The 24,554-nt window shown below is 37.4% G+C and overlaps 1 protein-coding gene across 6 annotated transcripts in view; it reads right to left on the bottom strand.

The window, feature by feature from the left end:
* KIF2A (kinesin family member 2A) overlaps positions 1–24,554 on the bottom strand; it is a 56,680-nt gene that overhangs the window by 5,867 nt on the left and 26,259 nt on the right. For 2 of the 6 annotated variants that reach the window (XM_087715546.1, XM_087715550.1), the window contains exons 5-17: positions 23,378–23,500; positions 22,238–22,338; positions 19,934–20,029; positions 18,975–19,029; positions 11,467–11,629; positions 9,343–9,433; positions 8,622–8,685; positions 4,567–4,658; positions 4,270–4,412; positions 3,381–3,585; positions 1,708–1,818; positions 1,088–1,155; positions 28–141 (exon numbers count right to left, since the gene is read on the bottom strand). In XM_087715546.1, the coding sequence (XP_087571672.1) occupies positions 28–141; positions 1,088–1,155; positions 1,708–1,818; positions 3,381–3,585; positions 4,270–4,412; positions 4,567–4,658; positions 8,622–8,685; positions 9,343–9,433; positions 11,467–11,629; positions 18,975–19,029; positions 19,934–20,029; positions 22,238–22,338; positions 23,378–23,500 (1,426 nt within the window). The remainder of the gene's footprint in view (positions 1–27; positions 142–1,087; positions 1,156–1,707; positions 1,819–3,380; positions 3,586–4,269; positions 4,413–4,566; positions 4,659–8,621; positions 8,686–9,342; positions 9,434–11,466; positions 11,630–18,974; positions 19,030–19,933; positions 20,030–22,237; positions 22,339–23,377; positions 23,501–24,554) is intronic. The other 4 variants (XM_087715549.1, XM_087715548.1, XM_087715551.1 and 1 more) reach the window with 4 other exon arrangements.

The raw sequence follows: 24,554 nt of genomic DNA, 5'->3' as shown, positions 1-24,554 counted from the left end.
ACATTCCATGTAAAGAATGAAGTAGACCTGGTGATTGAAGGAGAAAAGTCGTCATACTCATAGGAAGGAGAGAGATCAGAGCGACTGCCACTACTCTGTGAGAAGGGAATGTCCGAAGGACTAATTCCAAATTCCTTTACTCTGCAGCAGCAAGATACAGCAGAGAAATTAAAAGAAAGTGTACTTGTAAAAACAATGAAAATCATGTTTGCAACTGCACAAAACTCTTCACGGTCTATCTAAACCTAACTCTCTGATAAACCTCTTGGAGAGAGAAAAATTTAATAGGAAATTGAAGTCAATGGATGGAAGCTTGAACATCTAAAAGGTCAATGGCTGGAACTGAATATAGATCGTACCTCCCCACTAATGGCCTATGAAGCACACTTCTGAACATAGAGTCATTTGTATAACTTCATCAACCGAAAGAAAAATATCAGGTTTAATGGCCTATATTTCTGAAGTAACATGGACTTAATGACACATTACAAAGTATGAATTCAATGCAATTTATACATGTCCACCATTATTATCTAACTATATATGCTTGGAACATGTTTTATTGAAAACTAGAATTTATATATTAAACATAAGTCGTCTCTTTCCAGTCAGACTTCAGTCCTGGTGACCTCATAGTCCATGTAGTTTTCCTGGGAGTAATTCAGTAGTAGTTTTGTATCACCTTCCTGAACCTTCTAATCTGTCCATAGGACTAATATTCCTGGCAGTTCTTTTCCAATTAAATACTCCCTGCTTCGTTTCTGAGCTCTGAAAAGTTGCCATCTAAAGAACCTAAGAACATTAATAGACAGTCAAACCTCAATTTAAAGAGGCGAAGAGTCCAGTATACACTGAGCACCTTAGTAAGGTATGCAAAATAATTGACTCTTACATTTCTCTTTTGAAAACATTGTTAAATGAAAACAAACATTTTCATAGTTTACCTGTACTTTAATTTTTTTAACTTCCATGTTAAATTTGAATTTTCTAACTACATAGATGTATATATGTCTAATAATATAATACTGCAAGCAAAGCACCAAAATTAAGATTTTATGTAAATAATTTAAACAAATACTCATCTTACCTATTTGCATATCTTAATGTATTTAGAGTGTTTTCACAAGATGCCATCCCTGGAGAAATAGTAGCAATCTAAGATGGGGAAAAATGCCAGAATTATTTTCTTGAATGATAACAAAAGTATACACTTCAACTGATTGGAATTAATATTTTTCTTTTTAAAAAAAGGAATACTTGGTTTTGAGGAACATGTGATATCTAAAACATATAGTATATGCTTTACTAAAATTTGAAACAGAAGAAAAAGTTAAAGAATGCATGATAAAACAGGCTAAGGATTTTGTTATAACATACAGAGGAAGCAATGGGAGAGGTGGTTAAAAAGACTGAAAGTTACATTTTCTAAAAACGTTAATGAGAAAGTTTTATTATCTTGCAACTTAAGTGACTCTTTGTTATAAATTAACACACCACTGGTATAGGACACCAGAAAAATTGCCAGGATAAAGGTATTCTAATAACATCTTCATAAATCATACAATAACAATGTTTTAGTTTAAGGAGCAGAAATCCTTCCCTTCAGGAACTTACTGAGTTCCAACAGGTATATATAATTTATTTGTATACAATCCCCAAGAGTTATCTTTCATGCAGTGAAAACACTCTGCAACATGCCTAACTTACCATACAGGTGCGAGAGTTTTCTCCAATGAATGAATCTCTTAAGACCTGAGTAAGTTTACTTGCTCTAAATGGAGTATGAGGTTTGTTTCGGCCTAAGGCTCTGATGCACTCCTGGAAGAATAAAGATGTTTGTGTTTATTCCTTAGAACCAATGCAAAATTTATTTTAAAACAACCGCAAATTTGAACAGCAAATAATGGATGACAAGCTGCACTCCCCCATGTTCTTCTTTAAACATTGCAGTACAATTTCAATTAAGAAAATATTATACATTAAAGATAGAATTGAGATTGTGTACAGTTCACATTCAAATGATAAGACTGAAATGCCTTTTGCATGGTCCAACATTTAGACATGGGCATATACTTTTAATTGCTAGTGCACCTTGTTACCAATAGAGTACTCCACCTTGCAGTATTAAAATAATTTGAACCAAAAACTGAAGAAGACTTAACATTATCATTTGCTGTTGCACCGTTAAGTTTTAAACAAAACTGACACTTCTTCAAGATTAATCTCTTGCTATATAAAATGTTTACCAAATAAAATTAGAAGTTAAGGAAATATCTACCACTTTTTATCTTTCCTTCCTTCCTTCTTTCTTTCTCTTTCTATCTGTCCATCCACAGAGAGACCTTATCCCATCCACTAAGCTTTTCTAGTTTTGCAAGAATGCCAACAACCTCATATAAAATCTCATAAATAAAATATGAATTAAATCTGACAGACAAATCTGAGCCAACTTCAATGTCAATAGAAAAGAAGATGGGCTTGCTCATCCTTGATTCTAATCAATTACAATATTTATTTGAAATAGCTGGCTATTCCTTTTATCAGGAAATAAATAAAAAGTCTTTACAATATAATAAAAGTACTTAAAACAATAGTTAAATTTAAAGATATTCAATGTATGCAAACATTTTACCATTGGTAATAGGTAATATCACCATCTCAAACTACTGTTGCTAAATGCTAAATCAAGAATCTATATGAATGAGCTAGCAAAGATATTAAAATACTCTCATGTGACACTTGAGAAAGTTATTTTATGACATTGTTAAACATATTATGCAGATCATAAAACTTTCAGCAGTTCTTTTAGTATATTAAATATATTTAAACCTGTCAAAGAAAGATATAAGCATAACTAAAAAAAACACCTGTACCAATTTAATTATTTTTTTTAATCAAGAATACTTTATTGAGAAAAACAGGCAAAATATAAAATCCTATAGGGACTAAACATTCAGGTTTAAGCAGCTGGCAACTGGTATAAAGCTCAAGTAGTTAGTAGTTGATCATTTTCTTGCTCTAAGTCTTTTTTCAAGCAATGTATAAGTTCTATTTTTTTCAATGATCCTTATAAACTAAAGAACCAAATTAGTTTCATAACTAATCAAACCTGTTTAAGATGTTCCAGCATCAACTTTATATCTATTCTTAGCAGTAAACAATTTGAAATGACATAAATATAATCAATTCACATTACTTATCATTTTGTACTTACCTTGACATGTACCATATAGTGGCTAGTAAACATTTAAAATGGAATGACCATCATCTATAATAAACCATTAATGTAGTAAACAAATGTTTTTGAAAAGTTTTGCATCGGATATAATGTGGAAAGCCAACAACCTTAGCTTGAATTCAGTGACAAGTATTTCTTTTACCTTGAGTGCTAAAAGGCTCTTGTTAATTTCAGCACCTTCTAGTCGGGTTTGCCTATCTGCACTGGAAGTATCAGCTCCTCTTTCATTTCCAGCCAAGTCAATTAGGGAAAATTTACCATGTAGCTTCCCTTTCCTCCGGAGGATGATCTGAAACACTGCATGACTTCGAGATGAGTGTGCATTTGCTGATGTTTGGCCAGATGTTCTTTAACAAAGAGATGGGGTGGGAAAGAAAGAATGAAATGTCACTGTATGTTAGTAATAAGATTAGTGCATTCAACATTGATAAGACTATAATTTCTGTTAAAAATTAAGGCATATTCTATTAATAGTCAAAGTAAGAAATATTTGAAAGGTATATATTACAATTATGCTGTCCACTTCAATTACAATTTTAATTGAGACCCATTATTGGTATGTTTTCCATTTATACCACAAATTCTACACTATCTCTAAATTCCATAAAAATATTTAAAATATATTTACATGTGAACATAAAATGAGACAATGCTTAAAATGATTGTTAATACATTTAAAAACAGTAATTTGATTATATTAAAACTGCTTCCTATAAAAAGATGGAAAAATCTATTTATAATTTGTATGGAACAAAAACTTTTCTCAATTCTGAAACTTTATTTATGTTCTACTCCAAGAAATATAAATAAATAAATAAATAAATAAATAAATAAATAAATATATATATATATATATATATATATATATATATATATATATATATATATATATATATATATATATATATATATATACACACACACACACACACACATATACATACACACATACATACATATCAAACTGTTTAATTTTTTAAATATTATCTATTATAATTTCATAATGTGAAAGGGGGAGGGGGAAAGAATACCTGCAACTGTTGCCTATCTCAATAAGTTTTAGAACATCTTCAACACATTTAACCTCTCGCTCATGTAATCCCACCACCTGGACTTGCTGTTTACCATCTTCTAAAACTCTTAATTTGGTCTTCCTGTTCAGTAAGTCGAAAACCTTATGGGGGGAATGGGAGGGAGGGAGGGAGGGAGAAGAGAAAGTGTTAGCTAGGGAATTTCTGGAGTATTAATTTAGCTCTGTTGAAACAATTGGTTATATACACAGAAGATAAAAATTCAATAGTTATATATTTTAGGAATAAATCACATACCTTTCCACTATAAATCTCGAAAAACGTTGCATATACTTGAAGTTCCAGTTTTTTATAATTTGGCTTCTTCAACATTAAAAAGACATCTCTAGCTGCAAATAGATTACAATTACAGGAAATGGGAAATGGAAAAACTTCAGAAATGCACAACAGTTCACATACGGATATATTTATTAACTATACTGAGTGATCAGCTAAAAAAATGCTGGAATTTATAACACTTTCTGTGTTCATTATGCTTTTTCTACAAATACAGAGTTCACATGTAGTATGGAACTGTATTTTGATGCTAAAGGCACAAACAGAATGGAACATAAATAACAGGCTTGCGCTATTCCAACTCCCATCCCTCTTCCTTCAGAATTGCTTGAAGAAGGCCTGTAACATCAATGACATCCGACCCAATTCCCAACTTGCATTGTATGTGTATCTGAAATTATAATTTAAACCAGGAATCATAACTTAGTTGTTTTAAAAAGTCCAAATACAAGTTCTGAATTGCTGAGCTATTAAACTAGAGTTTAATTTTCTTGATTCACATATCATAAGCTAGGGAATCAGATGAACCAGATATTGGTTGTTTCCCTTCCAGAAGAATAACATGAAAGAGATAACTTTTCACAACATGCAGCATAAAAGAAACATGGATTCTGTACATATTCATACATCCCATTTGCCCCCCTCCCGCCTGTGCATGGATTCTAAAACCAAATTAAGGATGTTGCAATTAGCATTTATTTTGGAATAAACTTTCAAATTACAATTTAAAACAAGTAATAATGTTTTACCCTAAGGATTATGAGCTAACAAAAATTTGCCAAAAATACATATTCCCACCTCTTTAACTCTATCCAAAAGCAATTTTCAGAATTGGGGGAGGACAAAAAAAACCTTCTCTCTCTCTCTCTTTCTGTCTACAAAGACATAGCTGTAGTAAATCCTGTATGTAATGAATGTAAAATGTTATGTATGATTATTGCCTGGATTGATTCACCAAGAAAGATCAATTATTGTGTGAAATCTGCTACATCTGATATCCACTGAATCAAAATTTATGCAATTGAGTGTTTATGGTATTACTATAGACACTAATTCATCTAGAAAACCAACATTTCTAGATGAATTAGCACCATGAGACACTGAAACGTTTTTCAATCCCTAGTAAAACAATGAAAATACTACTGTGTTTCCCCGAAAATAAGACAGGGTCTTATTTTCTTTTTACATACAAAATATGGCTTGGGCCCTATTATCAGGGGAGGGCTTATTGTTTTGTGGTTGCCGGGCATCTTCTCTCGAAGATGCCCGGCGAGTGGGCTCTCAAAGAACCGGGCACAGACTCAGGGGCGAACGGCTGTGTTGCGCTGTCATAGCAGCGCAACACAGCAGCCATGAAGCAACCGCAACACTCAAGAACAGCCACCTGGCAACCCCCCTTTACAGCCAGGCACAGCATCATTCACTTACCTAGGGGTATCACTTGGCGCCTTCGAAATGCCAGTGAAAGACGCTCTGCACAGATGGAGGGGGGGTTGCGCGAGCAGCTGGTCCGCTCCCACTCACCTCCCAATGCCCTGGCCCAGCTCTCCCGCAGAGCCAGAGAACCTCCCTACCGCCACCATCCCAGCATGGCTTTTTCATCGGCTTCCAAACCAAGTCTTCCGGAAGTGACTGCTCTGGCGTACACTCTATGGTTGTGAGTCAGCTGCTGGCAGAGCATACTCCCAGAGTGTACAATCATAGATCGTATGCCCAGAATGGCCACTGCAGGAAAACTCGGTTTGGAAGCTGCTGAAGAAGCCATGCTGGGATGGCAGCGGCTGCAGCTGTGAAGGTGCTCTAGCTCTGCGGGGAGAGCTGGGCCAGGGCATCATGAGGCTGGGAGGCGCATGAGCAGGAGCTGAACAGCCGCTTGCATAATCCCCCCTCTCCAGCCATGCAGAGCGCCTTCCACTGGCATTTCGAAGGCACCAAGCTGCGAGAGCCGGGCGGTGGCAAACAGGCGCTCATGTGGCTTGGCAATACCTCTAGGTCAGTGAATGGCACTGTGCCCGGCTGGAAAGGGGTTTTGCCGGGTGGCTGCTCGTGAGCGGGGTCGCTTCATGGCTGCTGTGACAGCGCAACACAGCCGTTCGCCCGAGGCTGTGCCTGGCTCTTTGGGAGCCTGCTCGCAAGAGAGCAACTGCCCGGCAACATCCCCCCCCTCTTCAGCTGGGCACAACGCTGCTCACCAACCTAGGGTATCCCAAAGGCGTTAAGCAACGTAATCACCTTTGCCCCCACCCCCCGGTTCTCGCAGCTTGGCACCTTCGGAATACCGCTAGGTTGGTGAGTGGTTCTCTGCATGGCCAGAGGTGGACGGTTGTCCAGGGGGCTTATTTGTAGGGGAGGGCCTATATTTTTGCCCACCAGAAAAATGTGGCAAGGCCTTAGTTTCAGGACAGGTCGTATTTTCGGGGAAACATGGTAGAGAATGAGAAAATGTGACTTTGCAAGTAGAGAGGTAACTAAAACCTCTCTCCTAGGCCCACTTGAATGAAGAGACTTTTATTTTCCATTTTTAAGTTAAATGGCTCTTCTAAGTGTACTGTAGGGCAGTTTAAGAGGTGTACATACTTTATATAATAGATTGCATTCACGCCTCACTTTAGGGCATAATGTGATTTGTTGATATTTGGCTTAGCAATGTTTTATGAATCAATTATTCTGGTTTGGAAACCAGAGTTTTGAATTTACATAAAGCAATTTTATGACCAGTCCTTGTATTTATGGCCTTTGCAGATCTGTAAAGCAAAGGAAAGCTGAATTTAAATCATAAACAGATTATGATTTCACTTGGTTACTTTCACTTAATGACCAAGTTGCAGTTGTGGTCTCTACATGAGGACTACCTATCTCATGTTGTGGTCAATACATGAGGACTATGTGTAATCTTTTATTTTTTTCCCCAATAGTTGGGGAAATAGGGAAAAATGTGGGGGGATATAATAAAGCATTTTAAAGGGCAGAGGATGAAATAGAGATATGGGGAAAGAGAAAGAAAAAGATGAACATTGCAATCCATATAGCTTTCATGATAAACAACATAAAAATGATTTTGTTTTATCTGGTTTTTTTTACTTTCTAGTTTAGTCTATGTAGCTCTGATAAAACATGGTGGTCTTCCATCTGAGTATTAACCAGATCCACATATGCTGAGCTTTTCAGGATTAAAATTCAAGATCAACATGTGACTTAGTGAATCATTTAAATTGACAGGTAATCCATAAGTCACAAATGGTCACATTTTGAAAAACGTATATATTAGAATCAAGTAATCATAATAAAATGAAATGTAGTAATGGGCAACATGTTGAGGAAATACATGGTTGTATTTACTCTGAGTAATGAAAATTTACTGAGGGATTAATCCATACTTAGTGTCATTGTGGCAAAAAACGGAGGAGTTAGTACTATGTACACTGCTTTGGGATATCAATCCCTCTCTCTTAATAAAAAGTCTCAGCAGTCTCTCAGACACCACCTTAGAGATTGCTGTGGCTGTGGAATGGCTGAGACATTTTGCTGATGATTCAGTAACTTTCAAGGAAGAAGGAAAGTTTTCTTTTGGGGGGAGAAAACACAAAAACCTCCTGCTACAAATGTTCATTTATCTCAAAGGTGCTTTTTGAGGAGGCAACTGGACTTTCTTGTTTTTTCTTTGAAGACATTTTGCTTCTAATCCAGCTGTCTGCAAGGAATATAAATCCCCATTCCCCATTATCCTGTCAGACCTGAAGAAGCTTCTTGGGTGAGAAGCAAACCGTCTTTAACGAAAAAACAAGAAAGTCCAGTTGCCTCCTCAAAAAGCACCTTTGGGATAACCATGACCTGGATGACTGAGAATCTCTATAGGCTTTTTCCAAATGTTCATTTCATTACATTTTTCAAGGTCCATCCGAAAGTGATCCATATTACACAACTAGTGTTTGTTTTCAACTCTGATGATACGTTTTCAGAAATTTCAACTATAATCACAGATTTATTATAATCACAGTAGTATTAAAATTTCTTACCAGCAAGTGCATAAATTCCTTTTGAACAGTCTTGGTTCTTTCCTGAAAAGTCACCACCCATAGTCTAAGGCAAAAATAAAAAGAGCAATATTAGAGGGGCAATTATGTAAACTTACAGCCTTATTTATAAAGAAGCAAGACCAAATTATCATTTATACTGAGCAGACCTATGTAAAATAAGAGAATTTGTTCTCTCAGGACGCTAAAGTTTCCTTTATAGTGCCAATAAAGTACCCCCCCCCCCAATTAAATAAAACTTGAGGTAACTATGGATGTTTTTAATTTAATAGCAACCCATCTCTGAATGCTTAAGGGTCTGGGTAGACCTCTCTGTCTGAAAGGATCTCTACCACACTGGTGTGACCTTAGTGCAAGACCTACCAAACCTGAAGTTGCTCTTGAAGGCAATTCCTGCTCGCATCACTCAAACTCAATCCCAAACACAAGAGTTGTGGAGTGAGTTATTTGATCCACAGACAATTTCCCATTGAGGTCCCAAGGAAAACAAGAAAATTTAAAGCTCAAAAGCAGTACTCTCCATATCAGGATTCTGGTCAACAATCATAGAGAGGAATTATAATATGAATGGAACTCCCTGAAAATACAGGAGGACTTCAAGCATCTGATCACTCTACAGAAGGTATTATTCACAGCTGGGGAACCAACTGGCAGATACTATAAGGGTCACCCAAAGAATGTTGAAATTAACAGGAAAACATACATGAGTTTTTCCACTGCCTGTTTGTCCATATGCAAAACATGTAGCCATTCCTCTTTCAAATATGGTTTCCACTAGTGGTCTGGCAGTAAACCTTCAGCAAAAAAGAAAATAACATTCAACTGTATTTAGTATTTAACTCAAAACTAGTGAAGTTCCATACAACAATACATCAGTCTACACTTTGCTACAATTCTTGTTCCATTCTTATCCAAGATTTCAACAGCTGAGTTTAAGAGAATCACTATGATCAGAAAAACTGAAGAACCACTGAATACAACAAGCTCCTATACTACCCTCTATACATACCTTTTAAATTAGCTTAAAATACAAAAAAAGCATTTGTTAGGGTATGTAGATATTAGAGGGTTTGATATTCAGGGCAGAAAAGTGACATAAATGATTTAAGGTAGCAAACTGAACTAAATGAAAAGCGTGTATACAACATAGATAAAATAAGTGTCTCAAGACCATGTATATCACACATATAAACAAAAATAGTTAAATTAGTGGAAATGGGACAGTAAAAATTAAATACGCCTGAGTTTTCTATTTTAAGGAAGGGAATTTTTCCATGGAATTCTTAATTCCAAACATATACTATTCTTTTCGTTTAACAGATATGCAAATACAGTGGTACCTCATTAAGGCTTGTTAAGACAGATCTCACTCGCACCCACTGCAATGTTCCCGAATCCAAGCCTACTCAACCTAGGTGCAGGATTATAAAGTCTGTAGGCAAAGACGCAAGTCTACACATGCACAATCCAAAATCGAGGCACAATCCACACATGATAAATCCAAGTCAAGGTACAAGTCCAAAATCTGAGAAGCAGGTTTAAAGTCCAAACACCCAGTCCCACAAAGCACAGAGTTGGAGCACATGCACAACAGAGAAAATGAGCAGTTATTTCCAACATCACGTTGCTCCATATGTTGTCTAAATAGCCTCGCCCTGGTGTAGCTCATTACCTCCTCACAAGTAGCCGCAATGCCCTCTGTTGTGCCTCCCCTCCCATTCAACCCTATGCACCCTAGGATCACTGGAGAAGGCAGAGTTCCTCCTCATCCTTGCTGACCGGCTGCAGCTGTGATCCTTCTCCACCCTGAACTTCTGACTGGGTCTCCAAGCGATCCTGCTGCAGCTGCATCTTTCCCCTCTCCTCTCCAGCCAGTCACTTATCTGGTCATTCTCGATGACCCCTCCAAGGTTCCTGGCCTCTTCTCTTCCTGTGACCTATTCACTCCTTGCTCGGAGCGAATGGAGAACTTGACATCTTCCTGATGCTCCCTTGTCCTTCTCTGAAGTTCCCAGAGTCGGCTCTTCCTCTTTGAGCCGATGTCTGGGGAAGTCATTACAGGGATGGGGGGAGGAGACTGCTGAGGAGAAGAGGTTACATGGAATGTGGTTTGGAAGGAGAATCCACCTCTAATAGAACATCAGGCACTTGCACTTCAGATGCTCTTTCTCTTTTCTGCCTTTTTTCAACTTGCACCACAGGCTCTGACACACTCTTTGTCATCTTCACTAAAAACGAATCCAATGAGAACTGCTTGTCTTTTCAGAAGTCATCGAAAGTGTGAAATTGTTTGGTCACTGAATAAATTCACATCTCTGCAGTGAGTCACGAGGCAGCCGATAATGACAAGTTTGAGCTTGTGCTTCGAGTACCAAACAAACATGAGCACCAGGACAAAATTTTCATCACAAAATTCGACGACTTTCAAAGCAGTCGAGTACTGAGGTATCACTATATATCTAGCTAAAACTTTCCTTGCTAGTTTGGAATCAATACTATTGAAGTTTGCTTACATTTTTAGCTTTCTTTTTATCAGCTGCAGATTCAGAACTCAAGGAAGCTTACATGAAATACAACAACTATTGTGAAATTTAAAAAAAAATGCATTGTGACATGTCTGGAGTTTTTTGCTAGCTTATCATATAGCATACTTTCCTGCAGACTCTCAAACAAATGCTCTGTTAGTTTATGATAGCCGAACAGATAATATTGAAAAGACGTATCAATATCAATGAGAATACATTGACTCAGATATCCAAATTGGAGTTACATGAACTTGCAAAAAATGAAAGCATCCGGTTTTACATTGCACGCAAACAATACATACCTGTAGACCATTTCATTAGGGGCGCTGTCATCAAAGGCATAATCAAATCGGAATGTTTGGTTTTCTAAGTACCTTGTTAAATCTACTTTTTGCTTAGGTTCATGTACCATCACAACATCTTTGCTTGGAATTGTTATGACATCAAGGTCTTTCATTACAGTTTCTAGAGAGGAAATGAAACACTACATTAATTTTCAGAATACTTGAGTTTAACAACTGAAACATTCATGACAAGACAGTGAAATTAATCTGTGATTAAATAATTTGACATGTAAAAAGATACTGTATCCCATATGGAAGTAGGCTACAGTATCTTTTTATACAAAGTTCGTTCTGTGAATTTTTAATAAAAATTAAGTATGTTTGCTGGTCCTCATTCCAAATAAGAATTACTTTAGAAATTAAACTATGCAGAAAATTTGTACAATTTATACCATGCGGCCATTTTGCCATGTGTTTCACTTTTATGCAGACATCTGCAAATTATAATTTATTATATTCAATGAACATACTGTTCACAAATATAAATAATTAAAAACTACAAGATTTGAATGAAAACACAAATCATAAGGAATTTACAAAATTGAACTTAAAATATGCCTGGCTTCTTTCCAAACTTAAAGTACCGTATTTTCACGACCATAAGCCGCACTAAAAATCCTAAATTTTGATCCAAAATCGGCAGTGCGGCTTATAACCCGGTGCGCTTTATATGTGGAAAAAGATCTCCCAGCTGCTTTGCTCCTCGCGACTGCAATAGATGTCCAGAGGCGGCTTTTGGGGCTGGTGGGGATTGGATTTCCGGCTCGGTGGCCCCTGTCGCTTCTGGACGTCTGTTGCGGTTGTGGGGAGCCGAGGAGAGTGTGGGGGGGAGCGCGCGGCGGTTCTTGGCGCTCCGGGAGGCGGGAGAGGCGCGCGGTTTGGTTTCTCCTCCCTGGGCGTCGCGGCGGCGGCCCCGGGCGCGCCGATCCCCGTGTTTTTCGCATCGGGGCATGCTCTTGCAGCACGCCCCGATGCGAAAAACACAGAGATCGGGCGACGTCCAGGGAGGAGAAATCAAACCGCGCGCCTCTCCCGCCTCCCGGAGCGCCAAGAACCGTCGCGCGCTCCCCTCCACACTCTCCTCGGCTCCCCACAACCGCAACAGACGTCCAGAAGCGACAGGGGCCACCGAGCCGGAAATCCAATCCCCACCAGCCCCAAAAGCCGCTTCTGGACATCTGTGGCTCCCGGCGCTCCAGGAAGCACCGAAAGCAGCTGGGAGAGGCGCGCGGCCCGGCCTCCCCTCCCTGGACGCCGCAGCAGCAGCCCCAAACTCACCGATCCCAGTGCCTTTCGCATCGGGGCGCGCTGCAAGAGCATGCCCCGATGCGAAAAACACAGAGATCGGTGAGCCCGGGGCCGCCGCTGCGACGTCCAGGGAGGAGAAACCAAGCCGCGCGCCCCTCCCAGCCGCCCTCGGCGCCCCCCGGAGCGCCAAGAACCCTCGTGCCGCTCCTCGCGATGTCCAGAAGCGTCGGGAAATGTGCGGCTTATAACCCGGTGCGCTTTATATGTGGAAAAAGTTAAAAAAATTAACGTTAATTGATACTGCGGCTTTTAATCCGGTGCGGCTTTTGGTCGTGAAAATACGGTAGTCACCTCCTAGGTATCAATTCTTTATTTTTTGCTTAATATTTCTACATTCTAATCCAGAGGTTAGCAAACTATGGCCCCAAGATCAAATTGATAAATGTCCAGGCAGACAGCAGATTGCCAGGGATGATCCTCAATCAACTTCCTAGGGCAAGGGGCAGACTTTTCTGGATAGTGGTAGCAGCCTTTGTGATAGTAGGCCAGCACCATCCAATGGCATTGCATGCAGAGGCAAATTGGATCTGATCCTTTAGGGAAAAAGTTTACAACCTTGTTCAGTGGTCTCTGATTGAAACAAAGTCAAATCAGTACCTTGAATTAAGTTTAAAAACGAATAGCAATAGCAACAGCACTTAGACTTATATACCGCTTCATAGTGCTTTTACAGCCCTCTCTAAGCGGTTTACAGAGTCAGCATATTTCCCCCCAGAATCTGGGTCCTCACTTTACCGACATCGGAAGGATGGAAGGCTGAGTCAGCCTTAAGCCTGGTGAGATTCAATTTGCCAAACTGCTGGCAGCCGGTGGAAGTAGCCTGCAGTACTGCACTCTAACCACTGCGCTACCGTGGTTCATAGCACTAAGCACAAATCACTGAGAATGAGTTTCATACTTATAGTCCTCAAGGTATGACCGTTTGTTCAGCAGCCATTCAAAGTTATGATGGCACTGAACAAAGGGGCTTACAACCAGATCTCCAGGTTATGACCACTGAAGCACCTCCATGGTCATGTGAACAAAATTCAAGCATTTGGCAATCAGCTTGTATTTATAACTCACTGCAGCCTCCTGCGATCACATGGTCACTATGTGAAACTTTCCTTGCTGGCTTCCCACTAGCAAAGTCAATGGGGAAGCTGGCAGGGAAGGTTTCGAGTCGATTGGATAAGTCTCTCCAACCCCTCCTGACTTTCTTTACCCACACATACTCACCTTCCTCTGTTTGTTCACAGGCTGTCAGGCCTAGCCCAAGATTGATGCAATATGGTCCAGTTTTTTAATCTGCTCATACCATATAGACTGAATCTTGCCTGGCTAAACGTATACTACCCTGGTTATAATGGATATAGCCTGGGAGATTCTAGGGAGTAGATATTCTAAATCTCTTCCCTTTCTCAGAATACAGGGCTCTGGACTCTGCTGTTTTTTGCCTTGCTCCCCTCCTTGGAATGAGCCTCCTCCTTCCTGGGAACCTGCAGTTGTGTTACTATAGTTTATCCCATATGTATGTATCCACCAATGCCCTTCTTCCCAAGCCTCCTTTGGGCCATGCACCCCATGTCCTTTTTCCCAAGCTGTCCTGCACTCACACACATTTCTGGAGCCACCACTGCTCTCCTTCGTGGCCCTCCCTGCACTCATATCACACCCTCTTTCCCTTACCTCCTTGTGCTTGTACAAACTACCAGCACACTCCTTCCCTGGCCTTCCTGCACTCATGCCATGCAATACACATGTCTAAAGATCATTCCAAGCTGCATATCTACTACATCAGGATGAATATATCCCTGTCTAAAATAGCCATCTTCTCTACTTTAAAACTGCACACTAATGGTATGGTGGGATTCATTATCAAATGCTTTGGTCCCTATTCTTACTGATTTGTAAACCTGCTTTCTGGTAAATTACATTTATTGTTTTTCATTGGTAAAATTTATGTATTGCAATAGCGGCAAATATCTCAAAAGACACATCGACTTACAACCAGCCTGCAAACCCCTCAGATCCAAATTAGCCATACAGCCAACCAGAGCTAGCACTAACCCTCAACCAACCGATGCAAGCCCCACTCTAACCAGCACTCCATCTCCAAGTGACCCTCACCTGACGTAACACCCCATCACAAGACTCTCACTGGTGACTCACCTCTGACCCATCACAAGATCCTCACTTCGCACACCCACACCTGACCCATCACAAGACCCTGACCTGATGGAACTTACCTGATGTGACCTCACTATCACAAGACCTACTGACCACACAAAGCCCTTATAAACAGAAGAATGCTGACACCCCCTAAACTCTGTAAAGACGTTACCTAGCATGGTAACAAAATGTTTGGAAACCAACCCTTAAGCTCAGAGACTGAACCTTTACCTTTCACCCTCAAATTCATGTATATTTTAATACTGTATGCCTATGTGTGCCATGCACATGTGTGTGTCTTCGTTAATTCCAGGTGACTACCTGGAATGGTCTGCAGTTTCCTTAGTAAAATTCCATAACTGGCTTGCCACGGCCTTTTTCCTGGGGCCGAAAGAGAATGAGTGCCCAACGATACCCAGCTAGCTCTGTGTGCTAGAACTGAGACTCCCCCCCTCCCCTCCATGGTTTGTAACTTAATGTCTTAACCATTACATCAAACTGGCCTTTATCTCTTTTGAGCAGTGTAATCTTTAAAACACTATCAGTCATAATTCAATTTAATCTGTTTAACTATGTATGAATCAGAAACATATTTCAGAAAATGAAAACTATCCCTCTGCATGATTTTATCAAAATCTAGTGCTATACAATTCTTAATACTATTAACTGTGTGAAATGTCTGTCTCAGCAAAAACATGGAAAAAGCCCAGTGTACCAAAGGATACACAAACAAAAGAAGCGTTGTACCGTCAAATATATATCTTCTGTGGGAAGATATTCCTCTAGGCATAAAACTAAACACACTGAAGGCTCATTCATACAAAATGCATTATTTTATAATAAATATTCCAACTATGCTCTTTTAATATTATATGGAATTGAAGCAACTGAAGTTTAGTTTCAAATGATGTATATGTGTTCAGTTTTTCATCACTGTTGCTAAAGAATAAAACTTATTCTACTGGTCAATAATTGCAAATTAAGTACACAGGAATATCACAGAAGAAAATAACTAAAGGTATGGCTCTTAAGGAAAACCTTGCTTTATACAATTTTAAATAACATTGTTATAAAATCTACAGCTTTTCCTAATGGTTTATAACAAATTTATCTAGAACAGCACTTTAGAATAAATTCATAAAATGTTGCATGACAAACATTTAAAGCATTTTTTAATACTTACTTGCTGAAAGAATCATTTATTAAGCAATTTATATAGCCACCCAATTAACACTGTCATTTTATTTCACATTTTTAAACATTTTCCACTCAAGAAAAATCTGATGATGATTGGAAGTGGATGGTCTTACAGATAACCTGGGCCTGTACTGTGTAGAGTTTCATAAATAATAATAAACACCTTAAATTGAACCCAGAGTCCCATTGGGAGCTAGTATTGCCTTTTTATTCTGTCAAAGTCTTTATCTTTTCATTTTGTTTGTTCCTCACTGGGCTTCTGAACTCTAATTTTGTTCCAAACATTTACTCCATGGCTTGAACAATTTTTAGCTCATACCCGTTTCGAGTGACAAAAATAAACACCTCTCGGTCTCTAGTTGCTGCTTTCACTGTTGTCTTTTCTTATTAGGGCATCTATCTTTCAATTTGCCTCTTTATTAGTCTCCTGAGCTTTGGCTCAGTTTATTGAGCGTTTTCCTCTCAGGCAGCCATTTTGTCTTCCTTTCTTCTTGCCTCCTGCCCAGCATTGCAGTTTGATTGGCAACTGGGTCATCCTGGGGGAGTGCCAAGAAATGAGGGAAGGGGAAGCAGCAGCACAGGTGCTTATCACCTGCTCAGGCAGTCTGTCTCTCCACAGGGCCAGAGTCCAAAAATAGGCAGTAGCAGGACAAAAACTAAGATAAAATTTGCTGAACTAATGACTACTAATTAAAATCATAGTAAAAAAAAAATGTTTTACCATCTACCGATACACACACCATTTTTTTCAGAGACAAATCACAATCCATCATATGTATCACATGCAAATATAGAAAATGGATGAGTGGGAAATTGATGTAATCTCAAGTGAGAAGAAGACTTAAGCAATTGACTTCATAGCATAAACACAAGAAAATTGTGTCATCAAGTCAGTGTTGACTCTTAAAAGCCACATTGATAGATCTTCTCCTGGATGGTCTGTCCCCAGAACAGCTTTCCCAGTCTCCCAACTGTGTAGCCATCATTGCTGTAATTAAGGCCATCCACCTTGTTCCTGGCTGCCCTCCTCCTTTTTTTCTTTCCACATTTCTCAAAATTAGCTACGTCTGTTTGGCTATCCAATGGTATTCTTGAAGACTTCTCCAACATACACATTCAAAAGTATCAATACTTTTTGTATACTATTTCTTCAAAGTCTAACATTCACTTTCACAGTGTGTCACAGGGAAAAACATCACTTGTACAATTCCGATCTTGTTGGTGCAGTCAGATTATGGCATAGAAGTATCTTTCCCAAGAATTTAATGCTGCATTGCCCTGCAGTACTAGTTCTTTTACTCTTTACTTGTTGATAGTTTGAGGAAGTGAATCTGGGACTGTTGTCTGCTACTGAGAAAAAGCAGCTGCAGCCAGGCAAAAACAGTTCCTAACCTACTTCTCTAAGGGTCAAGCACAGCTCATGCTTTTGCCCAAAGATCTGTAAAAATTTACAGTTCCAAAAACCTGAGAGATGGGCTCATACATTCATTCATTCATTCATTTACAAGTTTACTTACAAGCATCTGTGCTGGTGTTCCAGCTGCCTGGCTAAATGAGCTACACCATTTTCAAGGATGTGCCAACTTCCAGAGGCAGCCTCACTCCATCCAGGCCCTTAAGCTTACAAAAGACAGAGTGTGTGTGGGCGTGTAGAACAAAAAGAGATTTTAAAAATAGCAAGCAGACAGGGAAGCAGGAGGCAACCTTTGGAGATTGACAATAATTAGCAGGCAGGCAAGAGAGCTATCAAGCAGGCTAAGGACCATAAGCTATGGTAAGCAGCATATACTGGGGCGATTCCTGTCTAGGCTTGGGAGCTCAGCTAGAGTGCTCAAAAGCAACGTATCTTTTACTGGGTAAAATATAAGTGTGGTTTTACCAATGCTTTCTTCCACATGGTATGAAATGATGGCTCTTGTTATTGTCACTAACATATTGACATTGATCATTTACCTCTAGCATCCTCCTATATTATTGCTGCCCAAAGAACAGACCAAAAATCTAAAGTATATTTCCTTGTGAAAATAGCCACTGAGCTCAATACAACTTGTTACAGGATAAGCATTTCTATATTTACCCAATAAAAGTTTGCTAAACCCAGTCCAAAAACCTTCAAAAGCACATACATACCCATTCAAGAACTGATAAACAAACACAAAGTATTCTCTGCTATTAGTAGCTTAAATTCAAGTTTCAGTTACAGTGAATACAATTTCAGTTTGTTATCTATTTTGATTACAATTTTTAAAGAGTTAATAAAAACATGTTTTCTCACAAGGCTATTAACAAATGTATTTTCCCTCCCAGCTTCAAATTTCTCCTCCCCATTTTAAGATGATTTTTTAACTTCACAATATAAGCAATTCCAAAATAACTTCCATTTTTTTAATGCTATAATTTTGTATTCAGCTTTACTACCGATTACAGCTTGACCTATTCCATCACCTATCTCAGATCAAAGATATGTCCTCCCTCTTTCTAGTATGGTGGGCAAATTAAAAAAAAAAGTTCAGTTACCAGTCTCAGATTTCAAATGTATATTTTCATTAACTTAAAAAATGAATTTTTATGGCTATAGTTATTATTACATTCTGATTCTATAAAATTTTGATTACCTCATCTTTAAACTAACTTTAACTGTTTATACCTCAAAAAGGCTGGATTGAAAGAAGAAATTTAATATGTAACATCTTGAAACTTATCTACACATTCTAAAATCAAGTTCAGCTATGTATATGGTATCAAGACTATACTCATTTGAAAACTATCTTTGATCCCACTTAAAATCTTTATGTTAAAATGAGCCATACCTTTTTTATTGAGCGGTCGTTTTCGAACACATACACATATCCTGTGCTCATCAATCTTTTACAAAAAAAGAAACAAAATGGAAATGTAATGCATAAGTCAAAATTGTACTTGAAATTAAAACTCAAAGAGAAAGGTATTCAAGCAGTTGTATTTAAGGTTATAACTGTCTATTTTTAAAAATACCAATGATCTAAAATTCATTGTTATGTATACTTGTAGTTCAACATTTCACATTGAAAAATGTTTCAATTAGTTACAGGTTCCTATAGGCTTTCAAGATAAACCACTCCATGTGCTTTAGGCTAATTCTTTTGGCCAACTTGAATACCTCATCAACAATAGTGGATGAGTGATATATTTTATTATTCATATTGCTGTAAAAACTGCAGCTCCAAAACCAAGATGTGGTAAGTTACTCTAATATAAAAATATTTCTTAAAAGAGACATCATTTTATAATCTCCATTTAATTATTCTAATATCAAATGTACATTTAAACTCTTTTAGAAGCACAAGTTCTCATGGCTGAGATTTGCCAATTTCCCCCTCATAGCAGATAACACCAATTACACACAAAAGTTATATTTGAACTGGTTCCTAAACTTAGATTTGAATTGAATGAATGCAAAACCTTGTAATAACCTAAGTGTAAGGTTAATTACACTTACAATGTAAAGTTAAAGGCAACACATTACTGCAAATATTTCTTAAATAAATCAATTCAAGAAAACTGTCAAATAGTAAAAAAAAATATGGACGGTTTCTTTAAAATGAAGTGTTAAAGATTATTATTTAAGATTCAGTTCTCAAATAGATTCGCTAGAAAAGAAATCACTAAAAGTGAACATTTGTTTAAATACAACTACTCCAATTTCACAACTTATTCCCTGCTGACCATATGTTATCATTCAAAATGTCAGTAAAACTTCTTTTAATGATTGCATATTAACAAAACTTACAGGATCTGCAGTTGTTAGTGGTCTATAATCCAAACTTCCTCTGAAATCTTTGATCATACACATGATTTCATAATTTGGATTTGTGGCCTCTACATCCTAAGAGAAAAAAAATCATTACTAAAAGCATATTGCTCATGCCACTGTAAAACATAATTATCAAAAATATTACAAGAGAATCGGGAATGGAGATAATAGGTTTGCAAATATCCATTTTTCTTCTAAAATTCATGTATGATAAAGTAGACCCAAAAGTGACTTTTGATGGCTGTTACAATCAACATTTTTGGCAGTAGGTGGGGTAATGATGCAAGTGTTCCATGTCATGCACATGGTTGTCTATTATTACTTTGGAAAGAGAGTAAAAAGGAAAATGTGTTTTTCCTTTTTGTAATAAGATTTATTGCTCAGGTTTTATTTTTATGTATTCACTGTCATCATATTTTTACAACACCTATCCCACCTTTTCTACCTTTTCTAACATATGCCAGTGAAACATGGACACTAATCTCAGAATCGATACAAAAGCTACAATTGCTGCAAAGAGTAATGGAAAGATACATGCTCAGCATCACAAGACAAAATAGAAAGACCTGCATGTGGATTAGAGAACAAACAAAAAAATATTATGCCATCAAAAAAGTAAAAGAATTAAAATGGAAATGGACTGGTCACATAGCAAGGAGAACAGATGGTAGGTGGACTAAGGCAGTCATAGAATGGATCTGCACGCATATTACGAAAATACGTTACAAGGCCCCTGGGTGGGGCCCGACTAGTAATCAATACCAAATCCGGAGAAACAACTGGCCGCTGTGATACAATTCTGTTGTTGCAAATAATAATAATGATAATAACTTAATTATACAGTGACAATTGAAACATAACATATTAAAATACAGTCATCAACATTAAAACTCTTGAATTTATATCATAGAGACTTTTCAAAAACCAGGCAAGGAAGTTTTGAATTCAACAGAGAATCAATCACGTCATTGTATGAGGGCATATGAGCAACAATAAAACATATTAGGTCTGCAAATAACCTGTTTATTAGAATATCTTTAGATTCTGGCTTCCGCTGAAAGACATGAGCACGCTAAAGCTGATTTTGGCTGCAGTTGCGGGATTATTAGCATTTTTTTGTTAGACCGAGCACAGTGTTGTCATTATTGTCAGAGAAAATAGTGCATGTGGCTTGGGTTGGACTAAACCTAATAATAACCTAATATTCTTTATTTATATTGATAAAAAACTTTATAAGAAAGCCATGATGAACAACAGGAATTATTATCTTCACTATCTATTAACCCATACATAGTGTAGTAAATGGGAAGAATGAGAGAAGCAAATGTTTTAAACCATGAATTAACAGTAAAACGAGAGCAAGAAAACAACCATGTTGATTTTGTACAATTAACAGAAAGGGGAAAACTGAAGGTAGCCTGATTTTGAGCTGATGAATATATGATGGAAAGTGTAGATTTAATTATTGTGGTGGAACCTCCAGCTACGGTACACTGGAGGGAGGTGTTGGGGGGGAGGGGGCTGTCTTAGAATCCTTGCACTGCAGGAAGTTAACAAGCCTGACCTCCCCCACAATCCCTGAAGCCTTATTTGACCAATCCCAAAGGAATGCCTTCAGTCTGGTGAGATTCTCATATCATGGCTGACTAATAATGAAACTTCTGCTTGAGATTATTTATGAGTGGTTCTGATTCCTTGTGCCTGATAATTATGGAAGAATTAAGGAATGGTACCTATCACTATGAATTGATGTAATCTAGGATGGTATGGATGCATATTAAACTAGGAATCCTTAGGTTGGTGATAATTGCATGTTATACTCTAATTTGAGGAAAAAATGTCTAATATTCTGAATGATCCATATTATTCTACTAAGGGAGATAACATAAAAGAGGACCATTAAATAATTTAAGAATGACATGATTACTATCATAATTACTGATAAAGACTGAGAAATTAATAAGCTTATAAGAGTGAAAGTGGGACAGACTGTTTTATGGTAGTCAAAACTGATCTAATAAAACATGGTCATAGAAGGGAAAAAAGTTAGAAATTACTATGAAAATAAAATTACTTCAAGAAGTTAAAGTGCATTAAGATGCATTGTAAAAAAGATTAACCTCCCAATAGGGGGAATGGAAAATGATGTGAAAAAGAGGATATGGAAGCTGCTTAGAACAGTATAAAAAGATTTTGAAGATTCAATTCAATACATTATTTTAAATGGCTAGAAAAATATGAACTGTACACAGAAGCACTATGAATGAAAAAATTAAAAACCTGTGCTCGTTTCTCTCTAATTTCCTGTTGCTGTAATCTTCGTTTTTCACGCTTTTCTTGCAATTTTTCAACTTCTTTCACACAATTTGATTTTCTACGTGCTTAAAGAAGAAAGACAACTTTTGTTATACAATGTATTTCAAGTTTTCAGTTTTTTAATTAGTAAGATTGAGAACTGTTCGTGTTAATTTAATTCAATATAAATGGGTTTAAAAATTCCTAATATATAACCATCTTCTGAATAACAATTTTGAGCTGTGGGAGACAGTGTGAAGAAATTGCCAGAGAGCTTGATAATGTATTGTTCACATAGCCAGCCTGTAATATAATCTGGTTGCTACTTAACTGCACCATAGTTTGTACACCACCTGCAAACTAACAAATTCTGCTGGCTGCTCTCCCAGGGACAGAATTTTAATATAGGCCAGAGAGAGAGAAAAATTCTTAACTAAGGCTGAAAATAATCCTTCAACCGGTGCTTTTTTCATCATCCCACCCTCCTCCTTCCCTTATTTTGTAATGTTAAGCAATTATCTTATCATGGGCGTGTTACATAACAGTTAACAATACAGCATGTATTTTTAATTTGCAAATCTGTTGGCCTAGCTAAGTAACAGGGGACTCTTCGAGGAAATGTTTTCAATATTTATTTTATACTGTTTATGTCATAATCATTCTTGCTGGCCCTGGAGTACAAAAGAGGATAGCATGACTACTTAACAAGGAGTCCCCCACTTTCCACAAGGAAGACTATTTGAATTCTCTTCTATTAAGACTAATTGACTTAGAGGTCTCACCTAAAAGGCTAGTTCAGCTTGAAGATAGTGTGTCTACCTGTCTTATCTAGGCCAGCAGGATATGGCAAAAAATGAAGTGACAACACAGAAACAGCCACTGACTAATACATGTTACTCTCTTGGTTTGTCCTAATGTAAGATCTGGCCAATTTTAAACTCAGCTTGTTAGTAGAACAGAATTCTTGGTCTATTCTTATAGGACTATTGAAAAAATCATCACAATGATGTATTACAACAAGATATAATAAAGGTATCATTAAATCTCTATTTAAGCATTATGTAATCATCCAAGAGAGTCTACATGTAATGCCTAAAATAAATCCTTGATACATGGTTTACATACAAGGGGGTCCAAATTCCTTTTTTGCAGCTTGAACTGGAGATATATCTGAAACACTACCATTCTGTTGTGTAGATGATGACTGCTCAGGAAGCTGAGTAGGTCGTGCACGTGCAGAACCAATCACTGAAAAGATAAAAATCAAGAGTTTACTGAAAAGATTTAATAAAAAAATGAGGCAAAGTGGAAAAGAAATAAGTATAGTTGTTTCACAATTCAGTGACTTGTTAATGATAATTATACTCTTTATTAAATCTGATACTGTTTAATGAAGCAAATTATAGTTGGGAAAAATCAGCATATTTCTTGGAGACAAATCAAAACATAAGAATAGGTTACATAACAAATCAGTAGTTGAATTAATCTTTCACAAATGATTGTCAATCTTTATGCAAGAACTAAACTTCACACGTCACTCTGGCAGAACGGTATAAGTACACAAGTTTCAAGGCCAGTAGACCTATTCTGGTGGATCTTCCCTTGTGGCAATACAATCAACCAAAACAAATTACACAATTATAACTTTAAAAAGTTATAGATAAGATGTAATGGTAGTTGTTTACTCATATGTTCCACAAGAACTTGTTAGGCCCCATTGTCTACATATTAGCTCATGCATTACAGATTATGGGAGTGTCACAGTTCCAAGTAACATCCCCAAGGAAAGAAGACCCACACCTTATTCCAATAAAAATATTCATACCAGTAATGGGAGGTGATCAGAAAAACAATGAAGCAGAGGAGTATTAATCCTCTGGTAGAGATGAGGAAAAATGCAAGAGTCATGAGTAGAAATGTACTACATGAAAGTTTTCATTCTAGACCTGCAGATCATCCCTCACTAAAACTACTTGTGCTTCTGAAACTGTTCAAGAGATTTCTAAAAATAAATAAATATTCATTGCCGGACTTGTATTCTATTCCAATTATAATTGATTTTGTCCAGTTTATTTATCCTAGTCTACAAAATAAGGATTTTTTTAAAAAAAATAAAAAAGTATAAAAATCAGCAAGTAATAAACAACTCACAATTGTATATAAGGGAAATGAACACATTCAAAGAGAATATCCTAAGAGGGACCAATTGTTCCCAAGACTTGCTAGAAAAGCCAAGTTTGAATAATGTTTTGCAGCCCAGTAAGACTGGGGAGGCTGGATGGTAGGGGATCATCTTATCTTA

The sequence above is a fragment of the Thamnophis sirtalis genome, unplaced genomic scaffold (assembly GCF_051295495.1).
Source record: "Thamnophis sirtalis isolate CommonGarterSnake01/CBP01778 unplaced genomic scaffold, rThaSir2_p1.2 scaffold_5, whole genome shotgun sequence".
Taxonomy (NCBI): domain Eukaryota; kingdom Metazoa; phylum Chordata; class Lepidosauria; order Squamata; family Natricidae; genus Thamnophis; species Thamnophis sirtalis.
Note: the sequence above shows the minus strand (reverse complement) of the source record. Positions and strands in the feature narration are given on the sequence as shown.